Source organism: Thermothielavioides terrestris, chromosome 2, assembly GCF_000226115.1.
Source record: "Thermothielavioides terrestris NRRL 8126 chromosome 2, complete sequence".
NCBI classification, from domain to species: Eukaryota; Fungi; Ascomycota; class Sordariomycetes; order Sordariales; family Chaetomiaceae; genus Thermothielavioides; species Thermothielavioides terrestris.
Window position 1 is genome coordinate 4911185 of NC_016458.1, and position 27078 is coordinate 4938262.

General features: G+C 60.3%; 11 protein-coding genes across 11 annotated transcripts; 8 read left to right on the forward strand and 3 right to left on the reverse strand.

The window, feature by feature from the left end:
* Nucleotides 1-2785: 2785 nt before the first annotated feature.
* On the forward strand, nt 2786-4246 carry THITE_24326 (uncharacterized protein; the record flags this gene model as incomplete). Its single annotated transcript, XM_003652463.1, has 3 exons — nt 2786-3550; nt 3812-3961; nt 4163-4246. Coding segments are annotated over 3 exons (999 nt in total), but the record flags the coding sequence as incomplete, so codon positions are not given.
* Nucleotides 4247-5814: 1568 nt separating this feature from the next.
* On the forward strand, nt 5815-7872 carry THITE_2114086 (uncharacterized protein). The gene is made up of 2 exons (XM_003652464.1): nt 5815-6223; nt 6299-7872. Exons 1-2 carry the CDS (start codon nt 5987-5989, stop codon nt 7559-7561), a joined length of 1500 nt encoding a protein of 499 aa, XP_003652512.1. The 5' UTR covers nt 5815-5986; the 3' UTR covers nt 7562-7872.
* A 992-nt stretch (nt 7873-8864) lies between these two features.
* THITE_2170230 (uncharacterized protein) lies at nt 8865-11122 on the forward strand. The gene has a single exon (XM_003652465.1). The coding sequence runs from the start codon at nt 9055-9057 to the stop codon at nt 9583-9585; it is 531 nt and encodes a 176-aa protein (XP_003652513.1). The 5' UTR covers nt 8865-9054; the 3' UTR covers nt 9586-11122.
* A 129-nt stretch (nt 11123-11251) lies between these two features.
* Nucleotides 11252-12155, reverse strand: THITE_110874 (uncharacterized protein; the record flags this gene model as incomplete). The annotated part of the gene is made up of 2 exons (XM_003652466.1): nt 11252-11739; nt 11825-12155. The coding sequence occupies 2 exons, from the start codon at nt 12153-12155 to the stop codon at nt 11252-11254; spliced, it is 819 nt and encodes a 272-aa protein (XP_003652514.1).
* Nucleotides 12156-13352: 1197 nt separating this feature from the next.
* THITE_2128280 (uncharacterized protein) lies at nt 13353-14065 on the forward strand (the record flags this gene model as incomplete). Its single annotated transcript, XM_003652467.1, has 2 exons — nt 13353-13537; nt 13639-14065. 2 exons carry the CDS (start codon nt 13353-13355, stop codon nt 14063-14065), a joined length of 612 nt encoding a protein of 203 aa, XP_003652515.1.
* A 145-nt stretch (nt 14066-14210) lies between these two features.
* THITE_2114094 (uncharacterized protein) lies at nt 14211-15727 on the reverse strand. Its single transcript, XM_003652468.1, has 4 exons — nt 15561-15727; nt 14933-15471; nt 14696-14862; nt 14211-14584 (listed from the first exon to the last, which is right to left on the reverse strand). The coding sequence occupies exons 2-4, from the start codon at nt 15416-15418 to the stop codon at nt 14356-14358; spliced, it is 882 nt and encodes a 293-aa protein (XP_003652516.1). The 5' UTR covers nt 15419-15471; nt 15561-15727; the 3' UTR covers nt 14211-14355.
* A 739-nt stretch (nt 15728-16466) lies between these two features.
* THITE_2031109 (uncharacterized protein) lies at nt 16467-16981 on the forward strand (the record flags this gene model as incomplete). The annotated part of the gene is made up of 2 exons (XM_003652469.1): nt 16467-16679; nt 16820-16981. Coding segments are annotated over 2 exons (375 nt in total), but the record flags the coding sequence as incomplete, so codon positions are not given.
* A 300-nt stretch (nt 16982-17281) lies between these two features.
* On the reverse strand, nt 17282-20575 carry THITE_2114098 (uncharacterized protein). Its single transcript, XM_003652470.1, has 2 exons — nt 17523-20575; nt 17282-17457 (listed from the first exon to the last, which is right to left on the reverse strand). Exons 1-2 carry the CDS (start codon nt 20182-20184, stop codon nt 17375-17377), a joined length of 2745 nt encoding a protein of 914 aa, XP_003652518.1. The 5' UTR covers nt 20185-20575; the 3' UTR covers nt 17282-17374.
* A 1080-nt stretch (nt 20576-21655) lies between these two features.
* Nucleotides 21656-22824, forward strand: THITE_36150 (uncharacterized protein; the record flags this gene model as incomplete). Its single annotated transcript, XM_003652471.1, has 3 exons — nt 21656-21947; nt 22010-22290; nt 22357-22824. The coding sequence occupies 3 exons, from the start codon at nt 21656-21658 to the stop codon at nt 22822-22824; spliced, it is 1041 nt and encodes a 346-aa protein (XP_003652519.1).
* A 561-nt stretch (nt 22825-23385) lies between these two features.
* THITE_2114100 (uncharacterized protein) lies at nt 23386-23834 on the forward strand. Its single transcript, XM_003652472.1, has one exon. It carries the CDS (start codon nt 23529-23531, stop codon nt 23730-23732), a length of 204 nt encoding a protein of 67 aa, XP_003652520.1. The 5' UTR covers nt 23386-23528; the 3' UTR covers nt 23733-23834.
* Nucleotides 23835-26431: 2597 nt separating this feature from the next.
* THITE_2047647 (uncharacterized protein) lies at nt 26432-27010 on the forward strand (the record flags this gene model as incomplete). Its single annotated transcript, XM_003652473.1, has 2 exons — nt 26432-26820; nt 26875-27010. Coding segments are annotated over 2 exons (525 nt in total), but the record flags the coding sequence as incomplete, so codon positions are not given.
* Nucleotides 27011-27078: the final 68 nt, after the last annotated feature.

Below are 27078 nucleotides of genomic sequence, written 5' to 3' on the forward strand. Positions count from 1 at the left end.
GACAGGGAAGCCGGCCTGCAATTACGATCGCTCTATGCAACGACTGACGCTACGAGTACCATTGGGAGGTAGGATTCGAGCAACACGGGTATTTGTTTTGTGTCGTTGCAGCCGCACGACTTCCAAAAGGGAAGCAGGAGTGAGAATTTCGCACTGCATCTCAGTGTTTTATACTTTTTTTTTCACGCTGGAACGGCTTAGTCAGACACTCACCGCCCCCGGAATAACGGGGTTCCGGCCTTCCAGGCTTCTGGAACCTCCCCCTCTCCCCCACTTCTCTCGTGGCTTGCCCGACACTCACGGAGTTCCTTCCGCATTTCGACACGCGGGTCACTTCCTGGCGGTGCAAGTGACCAAATCATTCTCGCGAGAAGCTGGCCAGGTTTGCGGCAGGAATTGATTAACCGAGTTCCTCCAATACATGTCACAACGCCAGCTCATCATGCCCCGCGAATGGTCGCTTACAACTGTTCCTTTTTCTGATTCGGTGCAGAGTCTCCGGGCTCACAAGCAGCAGGCAGGAGAGGCAGCGCGGAACACCTTGCGACGCGAGCAAGTTTTTACCAAGCGCAAACTAACCGGCTTGGTGTTTCGTCCCGCTCAGCATAGCATCGCATGGCTCGACCCGCCGCAGTGACCGCCTGTGTGTCGACTGGCAGCTCGCCAAACAGGTCGAAGAGTGATCGGCGACTGGCGTTTTGTTTCGACTTTCTGTCTGGGATAAGGTACGGAACTTGCGAGGGTCCTTTTCCCCGCGTCCCTCTGCGACCCGACGTTTTGCACCCATGTCTCGGGTGGTTGTAGTTATTGCGTGTACTAACGTTACTGAGTGTTACTAAGTTCCGTCCAAGTTCAATTCAACACCGACAGTTCCCCCAAGTTGTGCGGTCGACCAGCCCCAGCCTCGGCCAATCCCAACCCAACACTCCTGCTACATTGGACGGATTACGTAGGATGCGGAACTCTACGTTATTTATTCATTTTCCGTACCAAACTACGGATCCGTACCATCGACTGCCCCGTGCTCACCCACACCAGCCGCACTCCTTGTTCCTTGGCTTCATGCCGGACCACTCAGCAGACCTGGGCAGCCGTCCCATTACACTACCTCGCCTATCGCCTATCGGGGAAGCCCCCTGCCACTAGCGTACGGCGGCGCCCGCTGCTACACTACTGTACGCTACCCTCCCCCTCGATCACGAAAGCCGGCACCCGACTGCAACTCTCCTGTCAAGGGCACGTTACCTTGCCCGTGGGTTCCCAGATCGGTAAGCCTGAGCAACTATGTGCACTAGTGTACACTAAGGAATTGGAGTGCTGCAGGAATAAAACGTGGCCCGTATATACTAAGAATAGCGCACCAAAAGCCGCGGCCACGCACCAACCCTTGCGCATGCTGCAAAGTCCCTTCCTCATCCTCTGACCTCACCGACCTCCTGGTCGTTTCGGCCTGCCTATTCGACACCGATGCGGTCCAAGGCTTCCCAATCTCGCTGGTCATCCCGCTTCAGGCGAGCCGAGGCCCAGCTGACTGCCGCTCCTCGCAGCGGCCGGACACTCGGCGCTGCCAGCTGCCCTCCGTGGACGTGGGGCGTGGGCGGGCATGATCTCGTCGGGCTTCCGCAGATCCAGACAAAATGACATGACTAGTGTATGACCAAGCCTGCCATCGTCCCCACAGTCTGGCAGCGTTGTATTGGGGATGGATGGGCCGTGTCTTCTTGTTTCCCGCTCTGACCTTGCTGTGCCGGCCAACAGCCAGTCCCGTGTGAGGTTGCTCGTTGCGGAAGCTTTGACGCCTCCTGAACGCCGCTCCATCTCGTCTCCTTCCTACCACAGAGCTCCTTCCAGGCGGCAAGGGTACACCTCCCTTGTCGAGTCCGCTCGCATGGCATATCGTGCGAATCTCGGGTTTGGATCTTCCCCCCTAAACCCCGTTTCCGAATGTTTCCTGGCTCCGTCCCGGGGGGGTTGCGGCGGTCTCCGCCTAGTGTAGGCCTTCCCCGGACTGGGCAACCCTGGGTCGCCCTCCTGCTCGCTTTGTCAAGTGACGGGAGCTGGAGCCGCAGAAAGCCCCAAAACTTGACGGTGCCCTGGACTGGACCTCCCTCGCCCTCTGTCATTTCTGGCCAGCTTCCTCTTCCTCTCGGACTCATGACTTGCGAGACCACATGACATGACACTACGTTTTGCCTTAGCACACGTAGTATCTTCTTTTCTGCGGTTGCTGCAGAACTTGATCAGCTGGGAACCCCTCCAATATCGGACACTCGGGGGCTGGGTTTTTTTCCACAAACCTTGAATACTTTGCTCTCGTCAGCCCTTTGTAAGCGGTCTCTCTTCTGCAGCCAGCCCGGCAAACCCTGCCTTGACAACCGCAGCACACGCCTGGATCCGGACTCGGACGGTCGGTTCAAAGGCTGGTAAGCTTAACAGACGGGCGCTATCGGGCGCTATCAGACGGATTGCCGGCGCTCTTAAGCCCAGCCAGCTATTTTCTGGTGGTTTGTCGTCGAGGCGCGGCTGAGAATTGACGGTGCGGAGAAGGGCGACGTGGCCATCGATCCCGGGAGGCTGGGCCGGGTATATTCCCAACAGCGGGATATCGCGGCAGGAAGCGCATTGCTTGGCCAGACGGGCCTCGGTCGACTTCGGAACCCGCCGATATATCTGCGTTACGTCCGACGACTTCTCAGGAGGGACCTCAGCTGGTCGACGGCCAAGCGAGACCATGCACTATGACCACCTCTTTCCCAGGGGCTGCTGCCCCTCACAGACCTCGGAGCGGTTCACCAAGTTCCAGCGACTCCCGCCCGAGATCCGGAACATGATCTGGGAGTATGCGCTGCCGGAAGCCCGTGTGTACGAGGTCCTGGATGCGCCCAACTCCAAGCGAAAGACGCCGGCGCAAGAAGGGCTGATGTTTGCGAATGTGCACCCGGAACCTCCGCCGGCGCTGGCGGCTGTGTGCCGAGAGAGCCGCTCGTTGGTCCTGCACCACTACAAGCCGCTGACGCTCGGCAAGACGACCAAATTCGTCGACATGGCGCGCGACATCCTGCTCCTCGAGCCGTACCTGCTCGTCAAGCGGCTGCACCGGGCGCTGCACTTCATGAGCCAGATCCCGCTGGTGCGTGACAACGCGACCCGGCTCGCGCTCGGCACCTCGTACGGTATTTACCCGGGCATCTTCCACCCGGTGCTCGGCCGGAAGGTGTCCAAGAACAACATGGGCAAGCTGCTGGCGAGCCTGGCCAAGTTCCCGCGGCTCAAGACACTTATCTTCATCGTCCATCAGGAATTCCAGTTCGAATTTGACTGGCGCTTTCCGGGCACCTTGACGCCCATGCCGAACTACAGCCCTTTACCCCCGATTGCTCCGTCCGCGTTTACCCCTGGACAGCCCCTTTTGCATGCTGCCGGGCCCGGAGCAACCGGATACCCGTCACCACCCGCCAGCAGCAGCGGCTCGCCGTCTCCTAACGCGTCCCGGCTTTCAACCCCCGCAGCCACCACCACCCCATTGATGACTACAACTACACCAACAGCAGTATTAGCAGCGGACAGCCATTCCACCCCAGCAACAACCATCACCGCCGCTACCACCAAACGCAGCTCTCCTCCACCCACCCCTCCCACCCAGCCTTCCCCTCTCCCGCGACTCTTTTCTTCCCCATCCTCGCTTCCCTCACTCCAGCCACAACAGCCCTACTACGCAATGCCGCACTCACTCCCACTCCCGCCGCCGCCGACGTCCCCCCAATCGCCGCCGGCGCCACGCCCGCAGCAGCAGCAGCAGCAGCAGCAGCAGGTCCACCAGGCCTACCGCTTCAAGTTCGACATCGAGTCCAACATAAACGCGCGGCCGCGCCGGCCGCACACCAACGAGCTGCTCTACTACCCGCTCGAGCTGCGCGAGGGGGAGGCGGGCGGCGACCACGACGACGAGGAGTTCTACTACGTCTGCTACGGCGACCGCGGGCACGGGCACGGGTCTGTGCACGGGTTCGGGTCTGGGGGAGATGACGGTGTTGGTAGTGGTGTTAATGGTGGTGGTGGTCGGAGGTGGCATTGTTCTCCTGGGCATGGGGGAGACGGCGTGGTGTTGCTGGAGGATGCTGCTGCTGCTGCTGCTGCCGCTGCGGCCGCCGCTGCCGACGAGGACAGTGAGGAAGGCGAGTGGTGCGATCCGTGGCCGACGAACGACGACTGGCGGCGGTTCAGGAGAAGGTGGCTGCGCGGGATGGTCGCGGCTTGCTGTGCGGCGCCCCCCGCTGGTGGTGACGCTGGTGGTGCAGGCGCGGAGGGTGATGGCGCGGGCAGAGCGGTCGCCGGGGGCGGCTATGGGAAGGGATGTGCCGTGGGTGGCGGGGATTGGGGGGAGAAAGGCGTCGCGGGGAAGGGCAGGGAGAGGATTTTCTGGCCGCGGTGGAGGATCAAGGGAGCGAGCCTGCTGTGGCGGTATACGAGGGGCGTTGGGGGCGTTTAGTGTTGACGGGTCACTCGTTTCGGCATGTGGACTGGAGTGCGGTGTTTGTCTACGGTATGGTTTGGCTTTCCATGGCATGGCGCGGTCAAAGACACTGTCGCTTCTGGATGGTTCTCCCAGCCTGGGTTTGGAAGATCACTTAGGATTACGAAGCGGGAAAGGGAAAAGATAAAATGCCTGTCGTTCTTGCTGCGGCTATATGGATGGAAAGCTAGACATGGCGCGTTGTCATTCGCAAAAGGGGGCATGGCGGTTGTGTAGAAGATACCCTCACTCGTTTACTGGAAATGGCTCGGGCAGTAAAACAACCCAGGGTGATTGATGTTCCTCGGTCTCCTCACTAGCTAGCGGCGTTGGGTCTTCACCATAGGATTGAGGTTCATCTGCGTCTACTGTGCCCATCTACAGTCCATGTTCACTCGACGGCCAAGAATGTCGTCGACCTGGAGGGGATGCGAGGCACTACAAAGAATCGGGTGCACCGTTGCCCAGCACCTGCCTCATGAGCGCAACGGACTTACTGGTGTGTATTCCGTACAGTACGGTTATTGGTGTGGTTCACGGGTGTAACGGTGCGAGGGAGCACCAAACTATTCTAGAAGGTCCTTTTGTTGGATGGCTGCTTGGTAATGGGTGGTTTGTGCGACGGCAGTTCGAAGGTGGGATCCCATCCCACAGGGCGTGTCAATTAATTGCACAGTCCCTTAGAGGTGGTTCCCATTTCGTGGGCCCATGGCACGGCGGTCACGGTTGGAGTCAGCTGGCCACCATCACCGTCGCAGTCTAGTCACTACTACATAGTCGACAGCAGAATCCGGAATGCGTGCTTGGACACGGCTGGGAAAAGCCAGCCGCGGTGCTGACCATCCAAGGACCGCCACGGACTTCTCCTCGCCCTATGCTGATGCTGCCTTGCCAGATTCGGCAGTTCAAGTGCCGGATGGCTTACCAACCGACAAGCGACGCAATGTTTTGAGCAGCTTCGGATCACGGGTGCCAAGTGCGTTCTTGGGCGTTAACGTTATCGAGACTCCGGATAGAAAAACAAGGCCGTGCCCTCGCGCAAAATGAAACGATTGGGGGGTGTTGAGATCCAACAGGCAGGGTAAGAAGGAGCGAGGCGGGAGGAGTTGTCCTATCCCGGGGTCCGTAGGTGAACTGTGGTTCTCGCAGTACACTACGGGGAAGGTGCAAGTAAATGGGCCTTGGTGGAAATGGCGCTTTCCATTCTCAATGTGTGGCCTGAATGGACAACGACTCTTTGGGGCTCCACTTTTTTCGGCCCCGCAGCCAATGATACAGCACCGCTATTCCCGCAGGATCTCGGAGAGTTGACATACCGCAGTACTCAGCACGTGCCTTTGCAGTTAAGGCTGAGCAGATGAGAACCGTACCTCTAGGTTTCGTGGCAGCAATGAGGTGTTGTGAGACTCAGCTGTCGTCTAACTTGATTCATTGCTCATTAACGTTGGTTGATTTCCCCCCAGCTTCGGCAAGATGAGGGCGGCAGACGAGGACGACGGCTCGAAAGATGCCACCGAGCAAACACCGCTGCTGACAAACCGAGACCCGGTCCCGGAGAGCGAGCCCGGCGAGCAGCAGGTAGACGGCGCCAACGACGATGATGAGGTTGCGGACAAGCCGTTTCCCGTGTGGCAGGTGGTCGTGCTCTGCTATGCCCGTTGGGTCGAGCCGGTTGCATACTTCTCCATCTTCCCCTACATCAACGAGATGGTATGTTCGCGCGGCTGAGTTCTCGGCTGACCGCCGGTGAGTCGGGGAACCAGCATCGCTGACTGGGCGGGACAGGCCCAGGAGAATGGCAACCTGGCCGACACCGACTTCGGCTTCTACAGCGGCATGATCGAGTCGCTCTTCTCGCTGACCCAGATGGTGGTCATGATCCTGTGGGGCAAGGCCGCCGACCGCTTCGGCCGCAAGCCCGTGCTCGTCCTGTCGCTGGTCGGCGTCTCCCTCGCCACCGTCCTGTTCGGCATGGCCAAGACCATATGGGAGATGGTGCTCTACCGCAGTCTCGCCGGTGTCTTCGCTGGCACGGTCGTCACTATCCGCACCATGCTCGCCGAGCTCAGCACCTCCAAGACGCAGGCCCGCGCCTTCAGCTGGTTCGCCTTCGCCAGCAATCTAGGCATCTTGTTTGGGCAGCTCATCGGCGGTGCGCTCGCTAGCCCGGCCCGGCTATATCCCGGCGTCTTCGGAAATCTCCGTTTTTTTATTGATTATCCTTACGCCCTGCCTAATCTGGCCGTCGGTCTCATCGGCCTCTCTGCCGTCGCCGTCACGGCTATCTTCGTGGAGGAGACGCTGGTCAAGCGCCCAACCGGTGACGGCAGCCCAGAAGCCGCAGGCCCCGGACCACAAGAACTGTCCACCGTGGAGTTGGCCAAGTCGCCGGGTGTCCCGCTCGTCCTGTACACGTATGGCCACATCATGCTCCTAGCCTTCTCCTACACTGCCATCGTCCCCGTGTTCTGGTACACCAAAGTCCACCTCGGCGGCTTGGGCTTCACGCCGCTGCAGATCTCGCTCATGATGGCTCTCACGGGATTCTCGCAATCAGTCTGGATCCTCTTCGTCTTCCCACCGCTGCACCACCGCATCGGCACCAACGGCGTACTCAAGGCGTGCGCGACCGCGTACCCCTTCTTCTTCGCCTTCTGTCCGTTGCTCAGCCTCCTCTTGCGCGCCGACACGCCGTCGACCACGATGGTCTTCTGGATCGCCGCGCCCATCCTGCTGTCTCTCGGGTGCGGCGTCGCGATATCGTTCACGGCCATCCAGCTGGCGCTCAACAACGTCTCGCCCAGCCCGGCCACGCTGGGCTCGCTGAATGGGCTCGCTCTAGCCATCACCAGCGGCGTGAGGTCGTTCTCGCCCGCGCTGTTTTCCAGCCTGTTTGCGCTCGGCGCGCGCAGCCAGCTGCTGGGGGGTTATGCCATCTGGGTGTTGATGGTGCTGCTTGCGCTCGGCTTTACGGTTGTTAGCCGGTACATGCCGGACTATGATGAGATGAAGCGACGTAGGGAGAGGGCCGAGGCTGCGGCGAGATAGAGATTGGTTATGGACGGCCTGGTAAAGGGGTTGAATAGATGGCCGCATTTTTCTCTTCTCTCTCCCTCTTTCTTTCCTTCTTTTTACGTATGTATTTAGGTACTTTTTAACCCTGATGCTGGGTAGGCGCAATTGAGAATATAGAATAAGTTCTGATAGCTATTCAAACCCGGTTGAGACAACAGGGCAAGAGTTGACAAGTCATTTACTTAGTGGCGTCGTTGGTAAGGCGGGACCGGTGAGGCTGGGAACGAGCAATGGCAGCACATCAACTGAGCTGTCACTGCCTTGAGGTACCTACCTAAGGTACGAAGTTGAACCTTCAAGGCGTCCGAATCGCCACGGCATCTTTCTGTTATAGGTGCCAACTGGCCCTGCAGGGCACCCACCTCATAGGGCGGGATGCCATCCATCACCACCCTGCCGGACGGGCGAGGGAGAAGACATTGGGCAGCTCTGACAGACAGATGCCGGTTATTTGCCGCTGCAGCGCCAAAAATGCCTTCGGCTGCGGGTAAGGCTCTCCGCCTTTTCGAACCACTCTTTGTGAACCCAATGTGCTGCTGTGAGTGGCCCAGAGCAGCCAAAATTCCACCGCCTGCAGAGGCGGGCAGCTTGCCGCCCCACCGCCAACTCAGCCCGACGCACGGCCAGAGAGCTAACTAGAGGTAGAAAACCAGCTCCTCCTTGTGTGCTTTGCACTTTATTCTCCTCTCTTCCTTTCCTCCTCTTCAACGCGCTTCCGCAACTCAGCTGCGGGCGTCTCCAGGCCGGGGGAACTGCATTGTGGTGCGGTGAACTGGAGCTGGAGGGGGAAACCCCGTGACTTGACGGTAGTGTCCGACTGGCCGCTCGGCAGCGGCCAGGATCCTGACGAGGTCCACGGCACTGGGGTTGCCCTGGCTGGCTCATCTCAGGCCCTGTCCCAAAACGGCTCTTTTGCGTCCCGTCTCCTTTTGGGATTTACCCGTTTCGAAACCACAACCGACCTAGTCCCCCTGAAGTCAGCCCCTTCGAAGAACGACGCGCAACAGAATTCGCAATCTCTCGCTCGCACATTACGGAATACGTCTCTTTGATCAGGCAGCAGGTATGTAAAGCCCCAATTGCGACGTGGCTGCCCAGCTCTCCGACGTAATCACAGTGGATACGTCCCCTGAAGGTTGCGCCGCTGCCCCTGACCTTCTGACTGGCCCGCTGCAGATTAAACTATTTTTATTCGTTCGTCCAAAAACTGACAACGGCACGTTCTTGCCAGATCTCGCAAACACAGAGCCGAACAGCTTGCTTTATTTTTTGCGACCTCCCAAACTTCGCTGTCGCATCGCATCGCCCTTGTTGTTCCTGGACAGACAGCCTACATCGCCGATTCGGTGCCCTTGTTCGCTACAACACCGACCCGCGCCGCGTTCAACGCAACTCGCCGACCGAATCTTCGCGCCTTTCCTAGCAGACCCAGCAGGCCCAATTGACCCAACAAACTCGTCGCAACAATGGCGCGCATACAGATCCCGATAGACGTCCTGACGTCGCGCTTGAACATTCAGGACCGCCTCGCTAGCATGCGCTCCGGGTCGCTCGCCAGCCGCTTTTCCAACCTTCGCCCGATCTCCGAGTTCTTCGACGTGAAGCGCGTCAACAAGCCGGCCAATTTCGCCGAGATGCAGTCGCGCGTCAACTACAACCTCGGCCACTTCTCGAGCAACTACGCGGTCGTCTTCGCCATGCTCTGCATCTACAGCCTGCTGAGCAACTTCTTGCTTCTCTTCGACATCATCTTTGTCGTCCTGGGCATGTACTTGATCGGCAAGCTCGACGGCCGCGACCTGGAGGTCGGCCAGCAGCGCCTCACGACGGTGCAGCTGTACACGGGCATGTACGTCATCGCCATCCCGATCGCGCTTCTCTCGGGTGTCTTCGGCACCATGATGTGGTTGATCGGCGCCAGCGGCGTGGTCATTCTCGGCCACGCCGCCCTTTTGGACAAGCCCATCGACGAGGCTTTTTCCGGGGAGGCGGTTTAGGTGGTCGGCCGCGAGCTCCCAAACATGCGCCCCAATGGGGAAGACCATCGAGGCGCGGGAGGAGGATACACGAGGCGCGCAACGGGGAGGAGGGCGGTTGGTGGGATCTGGGCCAGCGGGTTGTGGAGGAGCTGGAGAGCGACGAGGACTTTGATTCGCGCGGCGTTGGGTTGACTTCGAACGCATTGGGCCATCGGTTTGTTAGCGATTCGCTTCGATTCACGGGGATAGACTTGGGCGACAGGGACGGTAAAACTCGATCACGGAAGGCGTTTGCACAGCAAAATGGGGAGGACGGTGACGAAACTTCGGACGACGACGATTCGGACTCGGAGCAAGACTCGGATGATGGAGAAGACGGCGTCCGGCTACCTCTGCTGGACCCGGAGGAGGAGGCTCTTGCCGACGCTGCGATGGCACGGATACGGCGGGCGCAAGCCAAGGGCAGGAAGGATGTCAAGTTAAGCAAAGAGGAATTGGCGGCCTACCAGCGGCGACTACAGCGCATGGAGGTCGAGGAACGCAGACAACGACGGGAGCAGCGGGTTGCCATCCCTCTCTCACAGCTCGATCCCGGCTCTCGGCCGAAGAAGACGTCGGCGGATGGCCACTCGTCGCGGCAGCAATCCTCGCCGGAGCCGGGAGAGGATCGACCACCAGGCTACCCTCCGATGGGCTACTTCCCACCGCCATCCTCTCGCGCCCGGCAACGCTCCGGAACTACTTCGTCAAGACCACCGAGCCGGGCAGCCACCGAGCGGGAACATAGCTCATCGCCGTTTACCTATTCCTACGTCCATCGCGTGGAACATCCGACCGCTGCTCGCTATCCCTCGGATCCATTAGCAAGTAGGCCGCTTTCGCAGTCTCTCGGCAGTGGCGCGTCACCCTCTTCGACGGCCGGCCAATCCCAAGTTCAGATGGGCCCATTTCAATACGCGACGGCTGGCGCGCAGACTTCGTACCCCCCGGGAGGTGGGTCCCTGCGGAACAGTTTCATCGAAGTCGATGACAACCGCGCCGGCTACGGCTCAACGGCGCCGCCGACTCGTGCCGCAAGCAGGCGTCGAAGCACCGACCCCAGAGGCAGTTCGCCATCCAGCGAGGACGAGGATGAGGACAGCAAGCAACAGGCTCGCGTCAGCATGGCGGACAGTCGCAGTCGGCCACGGCCACGCGACAGCGTGGACAGCCGGCGGGATTTAGCACCCGAACCTCGTCCATCCCGGGACCGCACCCCGCCGCCTCCAAAGAAATCCTCATCCTCCGTTCAGTCACCAGTGAAGCGGAAGTCGGTGGTTGGCGGTGCCAAATCTGGGCGTCGAAAAGGGAAATAACACGCCTTCTTCTGTTTCTGGGTCTACTTGGCAACTCCTTGTTTCGCAGTGATCGAGTTTGAGTGTTACCGTGGCGAATGATGGTGCAAAAGGCGGCCGGGTTTGGGTTGCAGTGATAGACTTGTATCTGATTCTTTTTTTCTAATAGCATACCTTTGGCCCTCAGATGTTTTCACGAATGCAAGTAGTTTGTCGGTTCGAAAGGTGGTATCCAGAACTCCCATTGAAAGAAACCACAAGAATCCGCCCGTATCATTCATTCATTCCCACATCAAGCTCATCTCTCATAGCTCTGTCATCCACCGACCATTCCTCGTCACCCTCGCGGGTCAAGAAAACATCTTCGCAACCCCCCTAAGCCCATCCGCCCACCCGCTCCCGCCCCCTTCCCCGTCATAATCCCGCCCCACGCTCCTCCGCTCCCATTGCATCCCGCCGTGCCTGCCGCGCTCGACACTCGCGCGCGTCGCCGCGGCCCCAGCCCCGCCGCCGCCGCCGCTGCTGACCAAGCGCACGGCCTCGCCGACCAGGCCGAGCGAGCCGCCGGCGCCGGCGCCGGCGCCCGCCGCCCGGGCCGCCACGCCGAGCATGCGCTCCAGGAACGGCGGCAGCCGCAGGCCGAAGCGGGCCAGCAGCGCCGTCAGCGCGCCGCCCGTGATCAGCGGCATCAGCACCAGCATGAACACCTTGGCCGGGTGCCGCTTCGCGTAGTACACCAGGTCGCGCAGCAGGCGCCGCAGCTTCTTGAGCAGCCGCGGCAGCAGGCCGGAGCGGGGCCGCGGGCGCGAGGCCGGTCTGTGCTGGTGGGAGGGGCGGCCTGGGAAGCAGGGTGGGTTGGTTAGTTTGGAGCGCTTAGGGGGTTTGGGAAGGGCGGAGGTAAGGCTGGGTGGGGGGGAACGGACCAAAGGCGGAGAAGAAGGAGCTGCGCGAGGCGTTGGGCAGGCTGAAGAAGGAGCGGGTGCCGTCGTCTCGGTCGTGGTGGTGGCTGCGCCGGCGGTCGTGGTCGTCGTGGTCGTCGTCGCCGCCGCCGAAGATGGAGGCGGCAATGCCGCTTATGCCGCCGCCCACGCCGGCGGCGGAGCGCGAGGACCGGTGGCGCTCGCGCGAGCGGGAGCGCGACTTGCTGCGCTCCTGGGTGTGGTGGCGGCTGTGGCTGGAGCGGTGCGACTTGGACCGCTTCGAGTGCGATGTCCGCGCCGAGATGATGGACGCGGCGTCGTCGATAATGCCCATGGCTGCGGGCGGCTACCAGTGTCTGAGGGGGAACTGAATGTCTCTGGCGGTTCTGCCGCGGGGTTCTCCCACGGGGAGGGGCCCTTGATGCTGGTCCGGCGGTGCTCTCGAGGTATGCGCCGAGCTGTGTGCACAGCTTGCCGGCTGGGAAACGACGGAGTCCCGGAAATCGAGGACGGCGGCGACGGCGGGCTCTACCAACCGTTTGCAAAGTCACAAAAGATGGGACGGCTACATGTCGAGTGAGGGAAGTCCGACCCCAAGGACCATCTCCGTACACCGCCGCCCGAAATTCGTGAGGCTGGGACTGACAGTGCTGGACCCTTGTCCCCAGGTCAGGGGTCCAATGGCGAATTGGGATGGATGAAACAGGCAGGTGGGGTCTTGGCGGGTGCTGTTTGTCGACCCTAACCCTAGCGAGTCTGCCACCTCCGCGGGAGTACGGAATACGAATAATCCACACAGAAAGAGCAATCGAGCAATCCAATCGCGGCGCTCAGCTCCCACACGCATCATGGCTGCACCTTCCCCGGCAGGACGGACAACGTGTTCGGGCTTGTGCGGAGAAGGCAGCCTTACTATGCACTATGTAAGTCGAGCGCCTCGCCCAATCAGCCGAACCCCGCGGCTGGGAGTTGCGGCCGGGAATCGTGTCCTCTTGTAGTCCGTTCTGTACTATGTAAGTGCTGCGTAAGGTACTTCTTCTGCCACAGATTACGACGTAGGGAACGTGACGTCAGGCAATTATCCGGCATGCAACATGCCGTTAAATTGAAGCAGCCTTTCGCAGGGCAAGGGCTACCTACTAATAATAAGCCCGGCCAGGCACATCCGCCTTCCCTCGGCGAGCTGTCACCGCGTGTCTGGTTGGCAGGGGAAGGAAGGAGACTCCGGGATCCGGCCCAGGCAAAACAGCGTCCCATGGACCAAACCTGGAAAGCGCCACGAGTCACATTCGGGATCTGGTTCGAGCCCATCGGGGATGCTGTGGACGTTCGGATGGCTACATCAACTTGGTCCTGCTTGATGTCTGACTCCTTGGGACCTTGCACAGGCGGTCTCCTGGCAACTCAATCTCATCGACACGTTCATTGCCTGCTCACTGAACCAAGGCAATAAACAGCTAACTCAACTGTTGCCCTTCTGGTGGCCTCCTACCCGCATTCGGTTTCGTATCGTGCCAACCTCGCGGACACTATGGCCCTCCAGGCCATCTTCGGCATCGCAGCGCTCGTCGCTGTGTCAAGCGCCGCCGCCCTCCCAGTCATTCAGCTCGCCGAGGTGCCGACGCCCAACACGTTCCCGGAGGTTGTCGGCCCGATCCCAGCCTTCGAAGTGACCGAATTCAAGGCACAAGCGCTCGTCCTCAGCGACAGGAACTAGTAAAAAAGCCCCCTCTTCTCCAGCACATCCCCCCCTCTTTTTCCGTAGACCTTCTCACGAAGCGCGCCCCCTAACCAAACCACCTAAAACCTCCCCCCAGCATCAACTTTTACGTCACGCCCTACCGGGGCGCCGAGCCGGCGCACTGCTTCTCGCTCGGCACGACGCTCAGCCACTCGCTCAACAGCGTGCCGCAGACGTGGTGCTCCCACGCGGCCAACGACAGCAGCGACACGTCAGACCGCGTGTGGTTCTCGTGGACGATGGGCGACGACGTTGACCCAACGGCGGCCGGGGCCGGCGGCACCACGGGCACCGACCCGGTCGACAGCGTGAACGAGACCACGGGCGCCTACCTCAAGATCGTCCGGCAGGGCGGCGGCCAGACCCGCGACGAGGCGATCCACCACTTCGACGCGCGCTACCTGGTGTACGAGGGCGAGGGCGACATGGTGCACCAGGTCTTTACGGGGCCGCAGAACTTTACCATGCGGGCGTTGAGGGTGGACGCGAGGGGGGAGTCGTGAAATGGTTAGGGGTAGGGTGAAAGGGGGGAGAGGGGAATAGGAGGCAAGAGGGCTCTATCACTGCAGGTTAGACTGAGTGAGTTGAGAGACAGGGGTGGGGTTCTTGCTCTTTCTTCGCTCCAATTTCTTCCTTGGCGCCCGGTATCGCCCTACCGTCTTTACTATATATCTGAGCACCATGCTTCTATCTAGCTATGTAAACTCGGGAAACTGAATACAACAGCTAGTCATCTAGCACCCAGCTCCTCACCCAAGAACCAACACTTCGGGCCTTCGCAAAACCCACCCCTCTACAACGAAATGCACCCGTTGGCGCTGTCCTCGACGAACAGGCTGCCGTAGATGAGACCCTCGTTGAGGTTGCTCTCCTGGTAGCCCGAGTTGACCACGTCGCTCGTGCCCGTCGGCTTCTTGAGGATGCCGATCTGGTACTGGCCCTCGCCCGAGTTGTCGTTGGACACGGCGCTCGTGACGCTCTTGAGCGGGTCGGTGCCCTGGGAGTAGTACACCTGCAGGGTGCTGCACCGGGGTCGCTGTCAGCTCAGCTCAATTTTTTTTGTTGTCGTCCCGCTCATCTCAACGGCTCAACAGCTGGAAAGTGAATGATAGGGGGGAGGGTAAAATGCTCACTTCTTGTTGAAGTCGAGCGTGATGGCAAAGTTCTGCCAGTCGTCCTTCACGATGGGCGTCGACCAGATCTGCTGGTTCTGCCGGTTCAGCACCTTCCACGTGTTCTTGGGCAGGCCCGACTGGCCGATGATGGTGCCGGCCTCGAAGTTGAACTGGTTGGCCGAGTACTGGATGATAACGAAATGTCAATATCCGTTGCGCCTAGCTGTTTGCTGCTGTGCGATGCGCTCAACTCACGTCGGCGGACTCGTGCCACACGTTGAGATACTCGTGGCTGAGGTTCAGCGGCCGCTGCGGGTCCAGCTTGATGCTGAAGTGGATCGTCTTGACGCCCGTGGTGCCCGGGCTGCCGTTGTTGGTGTCGCCCTGGAACTGCAGGCCGGCGCGGCGGAAGCCCTGCTGGGACTGGAAGATGCTGGCGTCGCTGATGGTCACCTCGATGGCCTTGGTCGAGTTGTTGTCGAAGCGCGCGTTGCTGGTCTGCGGGAACTTGATGATCTGGCTCCACTTGAGGTTGTTGCCCTTGACGTAGTCCGGGTTGAACGGCGACGTGCTGGCGCTGTCGAAGTCGGTCAGCGCCGCCGTTGCCTTGACGCGCCCGTCGAACACGAGCGGGCACTTGACGGTGCCCGGCGCGGCTGCATGCACGCCGGAGCACGACGGAGCCCCCGTCACGGTCGTGGCGGCTGCTGCGAGAAGGCCGACGAGTGTGGCGCGGTGCATCGTTGCGTCCGTTTTGTTACCGTGAATCCAGGCACTTACGGCAAGAGAGTCCACTGTCGACCCGGGAGATCATCAACAGCGAGGTCTACGGTGGACGCAGGGCAGCCCGCCCCTGAAATATATGAATATGCGAGAGACTAACTACATGGCCGCGTTCGTCATTTTGCGACCCGTTGATGATCAGGGCCAGGCCCGCGGCCCGATCAGGAGGGTGTTCTCCGGCTGAATTGCACCGGAGGCTTTGGCGAGCGGCATCGCGAACCGCAAACAAGCTATTGATTGTCCTCAATGGCGGAATCTGCCCCTGCGGTCCCCGGTTGCTGGAAGGAAGTGAGGTTCCGAGCTCCCAAACCTGCAAATTGTGGGGTTTCCCCTGGCCGATGTCCCGCCGCGGGGCCGGTTGGCTTGGCCGCCTTGGCATTCGAGCCTAGCTGCGGGGGGGGTCACCTCAACCCTAACCCTTTGCCGGTTCCTTCCGGCCAGGTTTCGGGAATCAAATGGCGCACCTGAACTGCGCCGCTGATCAACGGGTCACGAGCCGTCTCCCATTGGCCCTGCGAGCACAGGATACGAAATACGGAATGCCAGTCTTTTCCAGACTCGTCCAAACACAAGGCTCTCTGGCCTGTAAGAAGTTGTGGTGATTGCCCAAAATGGGCAAAACACAGCCTGCACAGCATCTCTGGGCGCGGGAATACCAGGAAGCAAGTTCATGACGGGCAATTGCATCTCCGTTCACTTCCGGCTGAGCATCGGTGTCGAGTCAGGGTGTAGTCAGTGTCCATAAAAGAGGCTCGAGACGTCAAAGCAGACAAAACAAACACCTTCATCAGGTTTATTATTTCTTGATCTCCCTCGCCAGCTATTGCTGTCCTGACTGTGTGTTCTTCCGCCAACACCAACCGTTCTTCACAAGGTACTCTGTCTCTGTGCTCGTGACTTAGCCCAGATAAAACACCAACCCCTAAGACCACCAACACCCCAGATCCCAAATCCCAAAATGGCCTTCCGCCGCTCGAGAGACCAGGAGGCCCACCAGCTCGGTCCCGCCGACATCCCGCCGCAGATCTCGGACCTGCACTGCTTCACCGAGACGAACGGGGTCATCACGACGACCATGTTCGACGTGCCGGGCTACCGCGTCGTGCGCGTGCTGGGCGCCGTCTACGGCCTGACGGTGCGGTCGCGCAACTGGGCGGCCGGGCTGACCATGGTGCTGAAGAGCATGGCGGGGGGCGAGCTGCGGTGGTTTACGAATATGGTATGTCTTCTTCTTCATTTTTCCCTTTTTAAAAAAAGAAAAAAGGCAGCAAAAATAAATTAAAAAAGGGGGGAGGATGGAAGGGAAGACGAAACCCAAAGACAAAACAAACAAACAAACAAGACTAACGCGACCCGCAGCTCTACAGCGCCCGCAACGACGCCATCTCGCGCGTGGTGGCCGAGACGCAGGCCCGCGGCGGCAACGCCGTCATCGCGCTGCGCTTCGACGCTGGCGACCTGGGCGGCTTCGCGCAGGTGTGCGCGTACGGCACGGCCGCCATCGTCGAGAAGATCGAGGACGGCGACGGCCGGCGCGTGCAGCCGGCCGCGCAGCTCGTGGGCTGACGTAGGTATGTCTAATGTCCGTATGTGAGAGAAACAAAAATGGACTTCGTCCTGTTGGGTTTGGTATAATAATCTGCACAGAATGGGTGGTGGGAATTGGGAGTGGGAGTTGGGCAGCGGGTCTCTGAGCAGGTTCGGGGCGCTTTTGAACGAGGTACACATGTGGCTGGACGGACGGAGTCAAACTGCGTTTGCGTGCTTCTTTGCACAGAACGAGACGCTATGGTATGCACCGCCAGGAGAACATTCGGTAAACGAAATCAATATACCCCATATACCCCATTGCCAAACTCCGGACGCCGTCCCATGCTACCCTACCGCAGCAGAACACGCCGACCATACCCACGGCTACCCCTTCTTTCCGGTCGGCTTTGGGTTCGCAACCTTGATCCACTCGCCGTTGAATGCGTTGATCAGCCAGTTGGTCAGTTCTATCGCCTTGGTTAGCATCCGCGCGGCTGAGAAAGTCCAACCCCCCCCGGTCCGGAGAACTCACTGTCATATACAATGCGGTTGCCGTTGTGGAAGTAGATGCTGTGGTCGCTGTCCGGAAACACGTGCACGTCGTAGTTCTCGACGCCGGCCATGTCCAGCTTGTCCAGCAGCGTCAGCGAGTTCTGGAAGTGCACGTTGTCGTCGGCCAGGCCGTGCATGATGAGGAAGCGCACGTTCTCCGCCAGGGCCGAGACGTTGGTGATGGCGCTCGCGTCGTAGCCGTGCGCGTTGGCCTGCGGCGTGAGCATGTACCGCTCCGTGTAGATGCTGTCGTAGAAGCGCCAGTCCGTGACCGGCGCGACCGCCATGCCGTACCGGAACGTCCGCCCGCCGTCCTGCTCCAGCGTCTTGAGCGTGTTGAAGCCGCCGAAGCTCCAGCCCCAGATGGCGAGCCGCGTCTCGTCGACGTACTTCTTCGCGGCCCAGATCTTCGCCGCCGCGATCTGGTCGTGCGACTCCCACTTGCCGAGCTCGCCGCGGATGACCACGCGGTTCTTGCGCCCGATGTAGCCCGTCCCGCGCCCGTCGACGGTGACGCAGACGTACCCCAAGCCGGCGGCGACGTAAGACTGGAAGTCGACGGTGAACTTCTTGTTGACGGTCTGGGAGCCCGGCCCGCTGTACTGCTGAAAGAGAACAGGGTACTTCTTGCTCTCGTCGAAATGGGGCGGCCGTCTTTCGACGTAGTTCAGCTCGACGCCGTCTACGTTGATGGTGCCGTAGATCTTGATGGGAAGCTCGTACTTCTTGGCGCGGTCGGCAAGCTCAACGTTCTCTTCTACAGAGTGCTCGTACTTGCGCGGGTTGCTCGGGGTGCTGATGACCTTTTGCCATGGGATCCCGGGGCCCTGGTACGACAGGAGTGCGTAGCCAGCGCCGGTGGAAAACGAGACGGCGTAGTAGCCTTCGGAAGAGGTGTCAGACACCGCAGCAAGACCTTCTCCCGTGAGCTCAACCTGGTAAACATGCCGCTGAATGGACGACTCCTTGGTTGCAACAAAGTAGACGATGTTCTTGTCCAGGTCCACAGCGTAAGGCGAATCCTCAACTTCCCAGTTGCCGGACGTGAGCATGACCGGGTCTGGGTTATCCAACGGGGAAAAGTAGGCCAGATGGTTGCCGCCGTCGTGGATGATCAGGTCGACGTAGCCATCATGAGCACGCCCCTTGGATGGGTCGGCGGGGATGTACTTTGTCTGGTGGGTGACCTCGAACCAACCGCCATCGATGGCTTTGACGTCGGTGTTCCGGACCTGCTTGCCAGTGCGCGCCGCCGCGTCCACGAGGACGACGCGCATCACGTCGCTGACCCTGTTCGTCTCCTTGACCAGTACATGCTTACCGGCCCAGACGACCTCAGTGATGAGTCGGTCGTCGTCGGGGAAGCCGCCCGAAACATCTACCGAGAAGACGTCTCCGCGCGTTACGTCGTAGAGCTTCAGCTCGACGACCGGGTTATGGGCGCCGGCCTTGGGGTACTTGATCATCCTCGTCTCCGGGTACGCCTCCTCGCCCGGCTTGGGCTCGGTGCCGCTGGGCCGCGAGAGGAAGTACTGGACGGCAAACTCGGGAACGCCGGTCTCGTTGGTGCGCAAGAAGGCAATGTGGCTGCCGTCTTCAGACCACCAGGTGGCACTCGCGCCGGCCAGAACCTCTTCCTCGTAGACCCAGTCCGGCACGCCATTGAACACTTCGGAGCCGCCATCCCGGGTGATCTGAATGACGTTGGTCGAGCCAACCTTGCGCAGGTACAAGTTGTTGTCCCTGGTGAAGGACACGGCGTCGCCGGCGGGACTCCACTGGGCAAGCTGGATGCGGGCTTCGGGTTCGTCCGGGATCAAGGGTTCGGCGGTCTGGGTCTTGACATCGAAAATCCAGTAGGCGGCATAGCTGGAATGGCGCCAGTTGGACTCGACGTCGGTCGCGACCAAGACTCTCTGGAAGTCTCTGCTCGGCTCCACCTTGACCGCGTCGTAGGTCTTGGGCCCGTAATCGAAGGTGCCCTTTTGCATCAAGGTCCTAGCCTCGGCCACTTGCTCACCGGGTGCCCCGGCCGCAGCAGCCGGGTTCTGCGCGCGGACGTCTTCCACGACGAGGAAGTCCTTCCCGGGAGCCCCCTTTTCCAACAAGAGACCATCCTCGCCGGCAGGCCCAGCAACCCATCGTATGGAGTGGACCTCGGGGCGCCAGAAGCTGCCGAGCACCTGGTCGAGCGTCACGCCCTTCCCCGACCCCTTCGTGACGGTCGCCTGTGGGTCGTGGGCGATCTCAGAGGCGTGTTTGTAGGCCTTGGTCGAGATGAAGACGAACAGGCCGGCGACCCAGGCGGAGATCAGCAGGCCGGCTGCGATGAGGAGCGCCCTGCGCATCCCCCGGTCCATCTTCCGACCCTTGGTGTCGGCATGCTGGGGTGTGCCGCCGTTGGCGAGGAAGGGGCCGGTCTCGAGATCGTCGCTGTTCGGATCGTCCTTGAGGACGGCGTCGGTGTCGTCGTCGTCGTCGCCGCTGCCGCCGCCTTGGCCGTCGTGTCGGTTAGCGCCATGGCCGTCGTGTGCCGTCTTTTCGAGCTTGGCTAGCGCAGCGTCCTGAGCGGCGACGCGCTCGCCAATGCGGTCGAAGACGATGCTCGTGGTCGAAACAGAGGACTCGGACTCGTGCGACATCCTGGATCGGCTTGGGCTTCTGTCCCGACTCGAGCTGCGTCTGCGGGAGCTGGGAGAAGGCACAAACGGGTCGTCTGTGTAGGGAGCCATGTTGGCGGCGGCTTGCAACTGCGGGCTGCAACTGCGGGCCACAGGAGCAGCGGCGCAAGTTGCAATAGGCAAGCCGAGGGGCGGCAGAATACAGCGGCGCGACTCAGCAAAAACGGTAGTTACAATACAACAAATGTAACTGCACGCATCAATTGCACGCGAAGAAAAGGCGAAAAATTCACGAAATTCTCCCTGGGCAAAGCAAACAGTTTCACCAAGGTTGATTGGCCGCCTATTCAGAACCCGATGGAGAGGCGGATGATAAAGAGCGTCTTTGACCCCGGCAGCCTGCTGACACGGGACGCTTCGCGATGTTGCAGCTGCGGAGAGGACATTGAGGTGTGTGCGCCAAGGGAGAGCACGTCGAACCCTAACCCTGAACATTCGCTCGCAAGTGGTGGCAGCTTGCTTGGTCTCAACGTCTCAACACTTCACGGTTTTGATTCCAAGCATATTCTGTGTGCAGTATGTGTACCACCTCGCTGTCTGCCCTGCTGCCCGATCGGCAGCCCAGCGCTTTCGCGGTCGCTACCAGTTCGCTTTCCGATGAATAGGAGCCAGTAATCCGTATGCGGTAACATCAGGCAGTGCTGGAAACCACGGCCCCGCAACGGCGGCTGGCAGGGCACTCACTCGGTGCTTGAAACATAGGTCTCCAGGACCCAGCTGCGCCGCCCGCGAGTTGGGCCCGGCCATGGCCGCGTCCATCACCATCTCATCCAGATTTCAGCAACGCCGGCCCGTCGTTGGGTGCCGAATTGCATCCGCAGAAGCCGGTAGCACTTTGCGGCGCTACGATGAGACCGGCCGTCTTTTTTGAAGCCATCTTCTATCTGCAGGCATCACCAGGGCCTGGCTCATGAAATTCCAGAAGCAGCACAATATGCATGAGCCAGAGGCAGACATGGCGCCGGCCGGCTCTATCCCGCCGTTCTTTTACGCGGAGCAACATCAATGCTCTCCATACCTGCAGTGCAAATGTTAGCGGAAGAAGCATCAATGCTGATCACCTGTTGGTCGTCTTGGAGCCAACAACCAATTCCAACTCCGGGTCGGGGTCCGGGCCCGGGCCCCGGGCTGCTGCCACCTCCCCCCGACCAGCCTGGCCGGCGATCACGATGGTAGAGGCTTTGAGATCCAAACCTGGATTTCCGGGTTTGCCAATCACACAGAATATCCCGCCCGGAGCCCGCCGACTCTAGAATTTTGATGTCCGCTCGCTCTCCCAACTCAGGAGTTCGAGGGTTTACACCGCTTGCCGCTGGTCTGTTGGGTTTACCTCGTATCTGCCTTCGTAAGTTTGCTGCATTTACGTTGCCAGCTGCTCCTGTCGTTGCGGTTCGTACGGTTTCGTTGGTCAAGCGGACCGCGGGCGTCCACCATGCCCTCTTACATGTCGGTCGGGCGAACCCATCGCTCCCACGGCCCCGTAGACAGACACACTCTCGCCAACCGGCTGTCCAAGTCCGAGCGCGGCAAGCCACGGATGGGCTTGGTGAAATCACAACAGTGGAAGCGGCTGCCAATTGAGGGGCTGTATCAGGTCGTCATCTCTGAGGTGCTCGACGACGGCCGCGTACTCCCTCTGGAGCGCGGGAGAGGAAAGGCGTTCGCCGTCACGACTGTCCTCGACCTTGGCCTGAGGATGCTGGAGAGCCCTCGTGGTCGTGCTGGTATGTGGTTACACCTCCCTTGCCGTCCAGTTCACATCGACTCGGCTGACACCTGCTGCTAGCTCTGGAGAGCCTAGCACGCAAGGCGATATGCGTCTGGCGAGAAAGACCACTCCCAGGCCCTGTCTACGAGCCGTCCAGTGTGGACGTGCCAGCCGCCGTCGAAGAGTTTCTCCGTTGCGTGCGCTGCTGTTTCCCCCTCGTAAAGCTGGACGACCGGAACGGCTTCTGCCGCGAAGAGGACAACAACAGGATGTCGCACTCTTGGGTCGACGATTATTCGACCGTGGAGCAGCTCAGCTTCAACCCCAAGGCCGCCGCTGTGCTACACCTGAACTGGCAGGTGAGTGGCTCAATACGCGCTGTCTACCTACCTGCCTTGTGTCCGCGTTGCTTAACACAGCCACAGCTCATGGAAAAGCTTTACTGGGCTAGGCTCAAAGCCGACGTAGCCCGCCGTCAACGCCGCGACGACCAGCACATAGCCGATACAGTGCGTTTCCACCGCCTCCAGTTCCATCTCGCCGCCATGGTGACACACCATCTGTGCCACCTCTTCGTCAACTTCCTCCGGAAATTCGAGGACCTGGCGCACGAGGTCGCCGACGCCGACCTGATGCGCCTTGTAAGACGCTATGACCCGGGCGCCGAGTTCGAGGTCGACTTCTTTGGCGGCCGCCCCAAGCTGTTCATCGACTACCGCGGCCCGCGCGAGGAGAGCTACCCAGGGCAAAGCTACGTGATCAAGCGGGGGCCCAACGGGAGCAGGGTGGCAGCTGTTGTCCCGCAGTGCAAGATTGAGAGCTATCTTCAAGGTGGTAGGTGTCCGGACAGGGAAAGGGATTCCTGGTCGTGGATGATGCTGATCTCAGGCTAGATTTCTCTTTGCCCCTTTTGACCGAGGTGGAAGGAGACCTCTCCCCCATGCAGCGGTACCAGGAAGTTAAGCGTCTCCACGGCCTTTCGAAGCATGAGAGTTGTCCGTGGAGAGAAGGCCAGGCAGGCACGCGGCGGCGGCTTGCCGAGGTTGGCCCCCCCAGCGGCCAGCTGTGTAGCGTGCCGTGGGACATCGAGGGGGCCGAATACCAAAGAATGAAAAAGGCGTGCTTCGACCCGGCCATTAGCTTTGTTGACCTGGGCGGCTTTTAGTTTGGTACAGACGTCGTTATGAAACGATTGGCTGGCCGTGGAGTGCGGAGGAATGGACAGCACCGCCTGCAATAGGAGATACCCAGGGAGCTGAAGGCCTTGATTATGCCTTCTTCCCCAGTATTCCAATAAGCTCAGGTTTCCCATGCTCCCAGAAGATATATCTGACCCATTCCCACCTGCACACAACTTAGCCAAGCAGATTGTGCAACGCCGAAGGCTACTAATCTTTACCCTGTCTCGGCTCCTCCTCCTCCTCCGCCTCCGCCTCCCCGAAATAAAACACCATCCGGAACTCAAACAGATCCTCAAACTTACAAATCTCCGGCCAGCCCAGCTCAAACTCCCCCGGCAGCTCCGCCGCCTCTAGCACGCCCCGCAGCTCCTCTCCTGCTCGGCACTCAAGAACCGCAACAGATACCCCAGACCGACATGCAGCCCGTACTCGGCAGGGTCGGGATGCCGAATCCCCATCGCCGCCACCAGGCGATCCCTCAACCTGCGCACCCGCCTCTCCTCCGCAGGCGTCGCCCCCCCTCGACCGCGACCCCGATGCCGACCTCGAGCGGGCTGAACCACCCGACCACGCGCAACCGATACGGCGGCGCGCCGTCCCCATCCTCACCGTCCTTCTGACGCAAGCTAAACCCCCTCAACCGCGCCTCCAAAAAGAAAGCCATGCACTCATCCACCTCGACATCCCGCGCCAGGCCACACGGCCAGTACACCCCCTCGCCGCCGCCGCCGCCGCGGACCCGGTCACAGACCAGATCCGAGAAGTGTCACGTGCCAACTCGCCGGCGGGAGCAGTGCGTGCAGCCCCGTCAGGCGTGGCTGCTGCTGGTGCTGCTGCCGCTGCTGCTGGTGTCGGTGCTCCTGTGGCTGGAGCGTGGCAGCGGCCAGGAGGGCGTGCAGGGGCTCGAGGGCCACGCGCAGCCGGCAGGCGCTGGCCGGGGGGCAGGTGGCTGAGGATAGTGTTACATGCGAAGGGCTGGACGGTGACGGAGGGGCAAAACTTGCTCGGGACGCCGAGGGGTAGCGGGGAGGCGAGGGAGGGGGTTGAGGTAAGTTGGGTAGGGGGAGGGTTTGGTCATGGTGTTGTTTCTTGCAGGTTCTGTTTCTTTGCTCAGGGAGGGAGAGCGTAGCTTTGGAGGGGAATAGCTGGGAAGGGGCAGCTGGGATGTCGGGCTTGGTCGGAGGGACGGTCGTGTTGACTAGCGGAGATGAGAGACGAAAGGGGATGGTGGTTAGGGATAGCCAGCGCTGGGCACGGGCGATTCTCCGGCAAAGCAAAGCTGTGCGACTTCGGTGTCACTCAGCGCGGAGTTAATGCTCGTACCACGCGCTTCGAGGACAACCGGGATGGGCGGCGTCGCCGATGCAGAGTGATTGGTTCATGCAACCAAACCTCCCAAGAGTCTCTCGTGCACCCGCTTGCGACGAAAAGCGCCACACTCGTGAGCTCGACAGCGAGGCTGAGGACTGGGCAACCGGGCCTGAAGATGGTCGTCTCGAGCAGTCCACAAAGCCTCCGTCGGGCATTCTTGTATGCTGCGAGATCCATTGGCTGTCACGTCGCCATCCGACTTACAGCCTTGGGCCGGGCCACAACAATGCCTTGCCGCATGCAAGAGGGCCCGTTACAGAATATGCGCCCATCTCCACCATTTCAACCCGCATTTCGAGCCGGGATCCCCGAGGCTGGCGGACCCCTTGCGGCGAAGCTACTTGTGAGATTCGGAATCCGGGGTGCTGGGTCGGCGCTCCCAATCACGTCGCGCGTTGTAGCCGCCGGCCACCAACGCAGCCGGCGCGACAAGTCGATGCCCGGTGCAACTCAAGGTGCGCTAATGTCCGCAAAAGGCAATTCACCACGCAAACTGCCGCGCATCTCCGATATTGAAGAACGTAATATGATATTTGACCCCCGTTCGGAGTGGCCGAGACAGGAGAACCCCGCGCTTAAGGACGCCAACAAGCGCGCTGCGCGCTTAACATCGACTCTTGCAACATGCATTGGCTCGGCTTCTGGCCATGCGGGTGGAAGTGGGTGCGTGTGCCCAGTTAGCCCAAGGGGTAGCAGTAGGCCTTGGAGAAAGCCTTGGGTCCAAAACTGGCGGCCGAGGTGCTGCCGACTAGGGCGATCTCATCCTGGAGCTTTAAGAGATATAAACCGAGTCGAACACCGTCGGGAGTTGGGGTTGTGTGTAGACGTTGATAGTTTGAGCGTCTCATTACTGACTCCCGAGTCTTTGCCCATCTGTGTCCAATTCTTGCTCGCCTTATCCCTGCGTTGTAGCGCGTCGTCTCCATTAGCCATGTCCAACGTCAGCGAAGGAGTGAGTGCTTTTCAAGAGCTTCAATGATCGAGGCTGATGTGGCACAGTCATTCATGCCCGACAGCAGCGGGAGCCCATCGTTTGGAAGATCGCTCCCCATCTTGGGCCGGCCGAGCGATCTACCTAAATCCCAGAGCAGTGTCGCAGTGAACTTGTCCGGCTCCTCCGTAGGAAGAGGCTCGGTTCCATGGCCGTCAGCAGCGCATTTCTCGTTTGCTGGAGATTCGCAGTCGATCGTCAACACCGGTTCGCAGTCCCTGCCGACAACACCGCCTCCGGGTCCGGACTATGCGCCGAGTAGCCAACTCATCGATGGCGTGGGGTGCCTCTTCCCCACCACGCTGCCGTCGAGGGCATCGTCTATCACGATTGCAACGGGAAGCCAAAGCACGACAAGTATGCCGACTGTGGCCCCTGGTGTGCTGCAAAGTGATGGCGCCGTTGCGGTGGAGGACGACGAGCTCAGCACGCCACACCTTGATGCAGCGTCGTTTGAAACCCCAATGTGGCCCACTCTGCTTGAAGCAAGCATGTTTCGGCCTGTTCCTCCATTGACGCCCGGCCTCACTCCAAGCCGCAAGCGTGCCTTGAGTCCTCCGTCTGCTCCTCGTCGACCGAAAAGAGCGAGAGCGGACACACAACAAAGGCACGAGTGTCGGGTCTATGAGCAGTACCTAGGGGAGGATGTGCAAGCGGGTTCCCACGACGAAGCATTCCGGAATGCAAGGCAACTCACCCTCAACCTAATTGAGACGACAAGTTATCCCGTCAACAACCCGGAAGGGAGTCAAGATGCTTGCAGCGGGCTTCGATCCTCGGGTCTCACAACGCCTCGGTCACTTCGAAGCGAGCCTCAGTTCGATGAACCTCCGGATGGTATGCTCCGTGGTGGCTGGTCTGCTGATGTGCGGATACACCTGACTGATCGAAATTCTAGGCAATTCCTTCCTAGGCCCCGGGACGAGCCAGCCAGCCAGTGCCGGTGGTTTTACGGAGCGGGCCACTAAGCCTCGCTATTCCGTTGAGTTTGAGTGTTATTCGGAAGACGAAATCGAAGAACAGTTGGCAAACCTTCTGGCCGCGTACCGGGGGTTCTACCTGGAGCCTGACGAGGCAGAGCCACCAAGACCGCGAGACCCCGACGCAGCGCGAAGGAGCCGGCACATCTTCAAATCGACCTTCAGGGACCAGCTCAACTCAGCCGAGGACGAAGAATTCCTCTTGCAGGAGGAGGAGGAAGATGTCCTGGACGTCTTCATGACATGGGTCCGCGCGAGGCAGATACCGTCTGGCGTCCGCAAGGATACCTTCGAGAGCTTGTCCGAGTGTCTGGAGCACGTAGCCAACTGGAAGCTCGAGACCGCGCCTTTCACCAAGCGAATACTGTGAGCAAAGACCGAGCAGACATGTCCTCCCCGGACGGCAGCTAACAGCAGCAGCTTGTCGGTCACCACTCGTCTCGGCTCACTTGTCACCGCACAGTTGCCAGTTGGTGGGCTCGACTGTATCGATGAGCGGGATCTGGATAACATGCACGACGTGTTTGAGGAGATGGCGCAGCTCGATCTTGCCTGAACAGGGGGGACATGCTTGACGGAAGCAGCGGCTGGGGATGGGACGAGAAGGGCGGAGAAGCAGCTGAT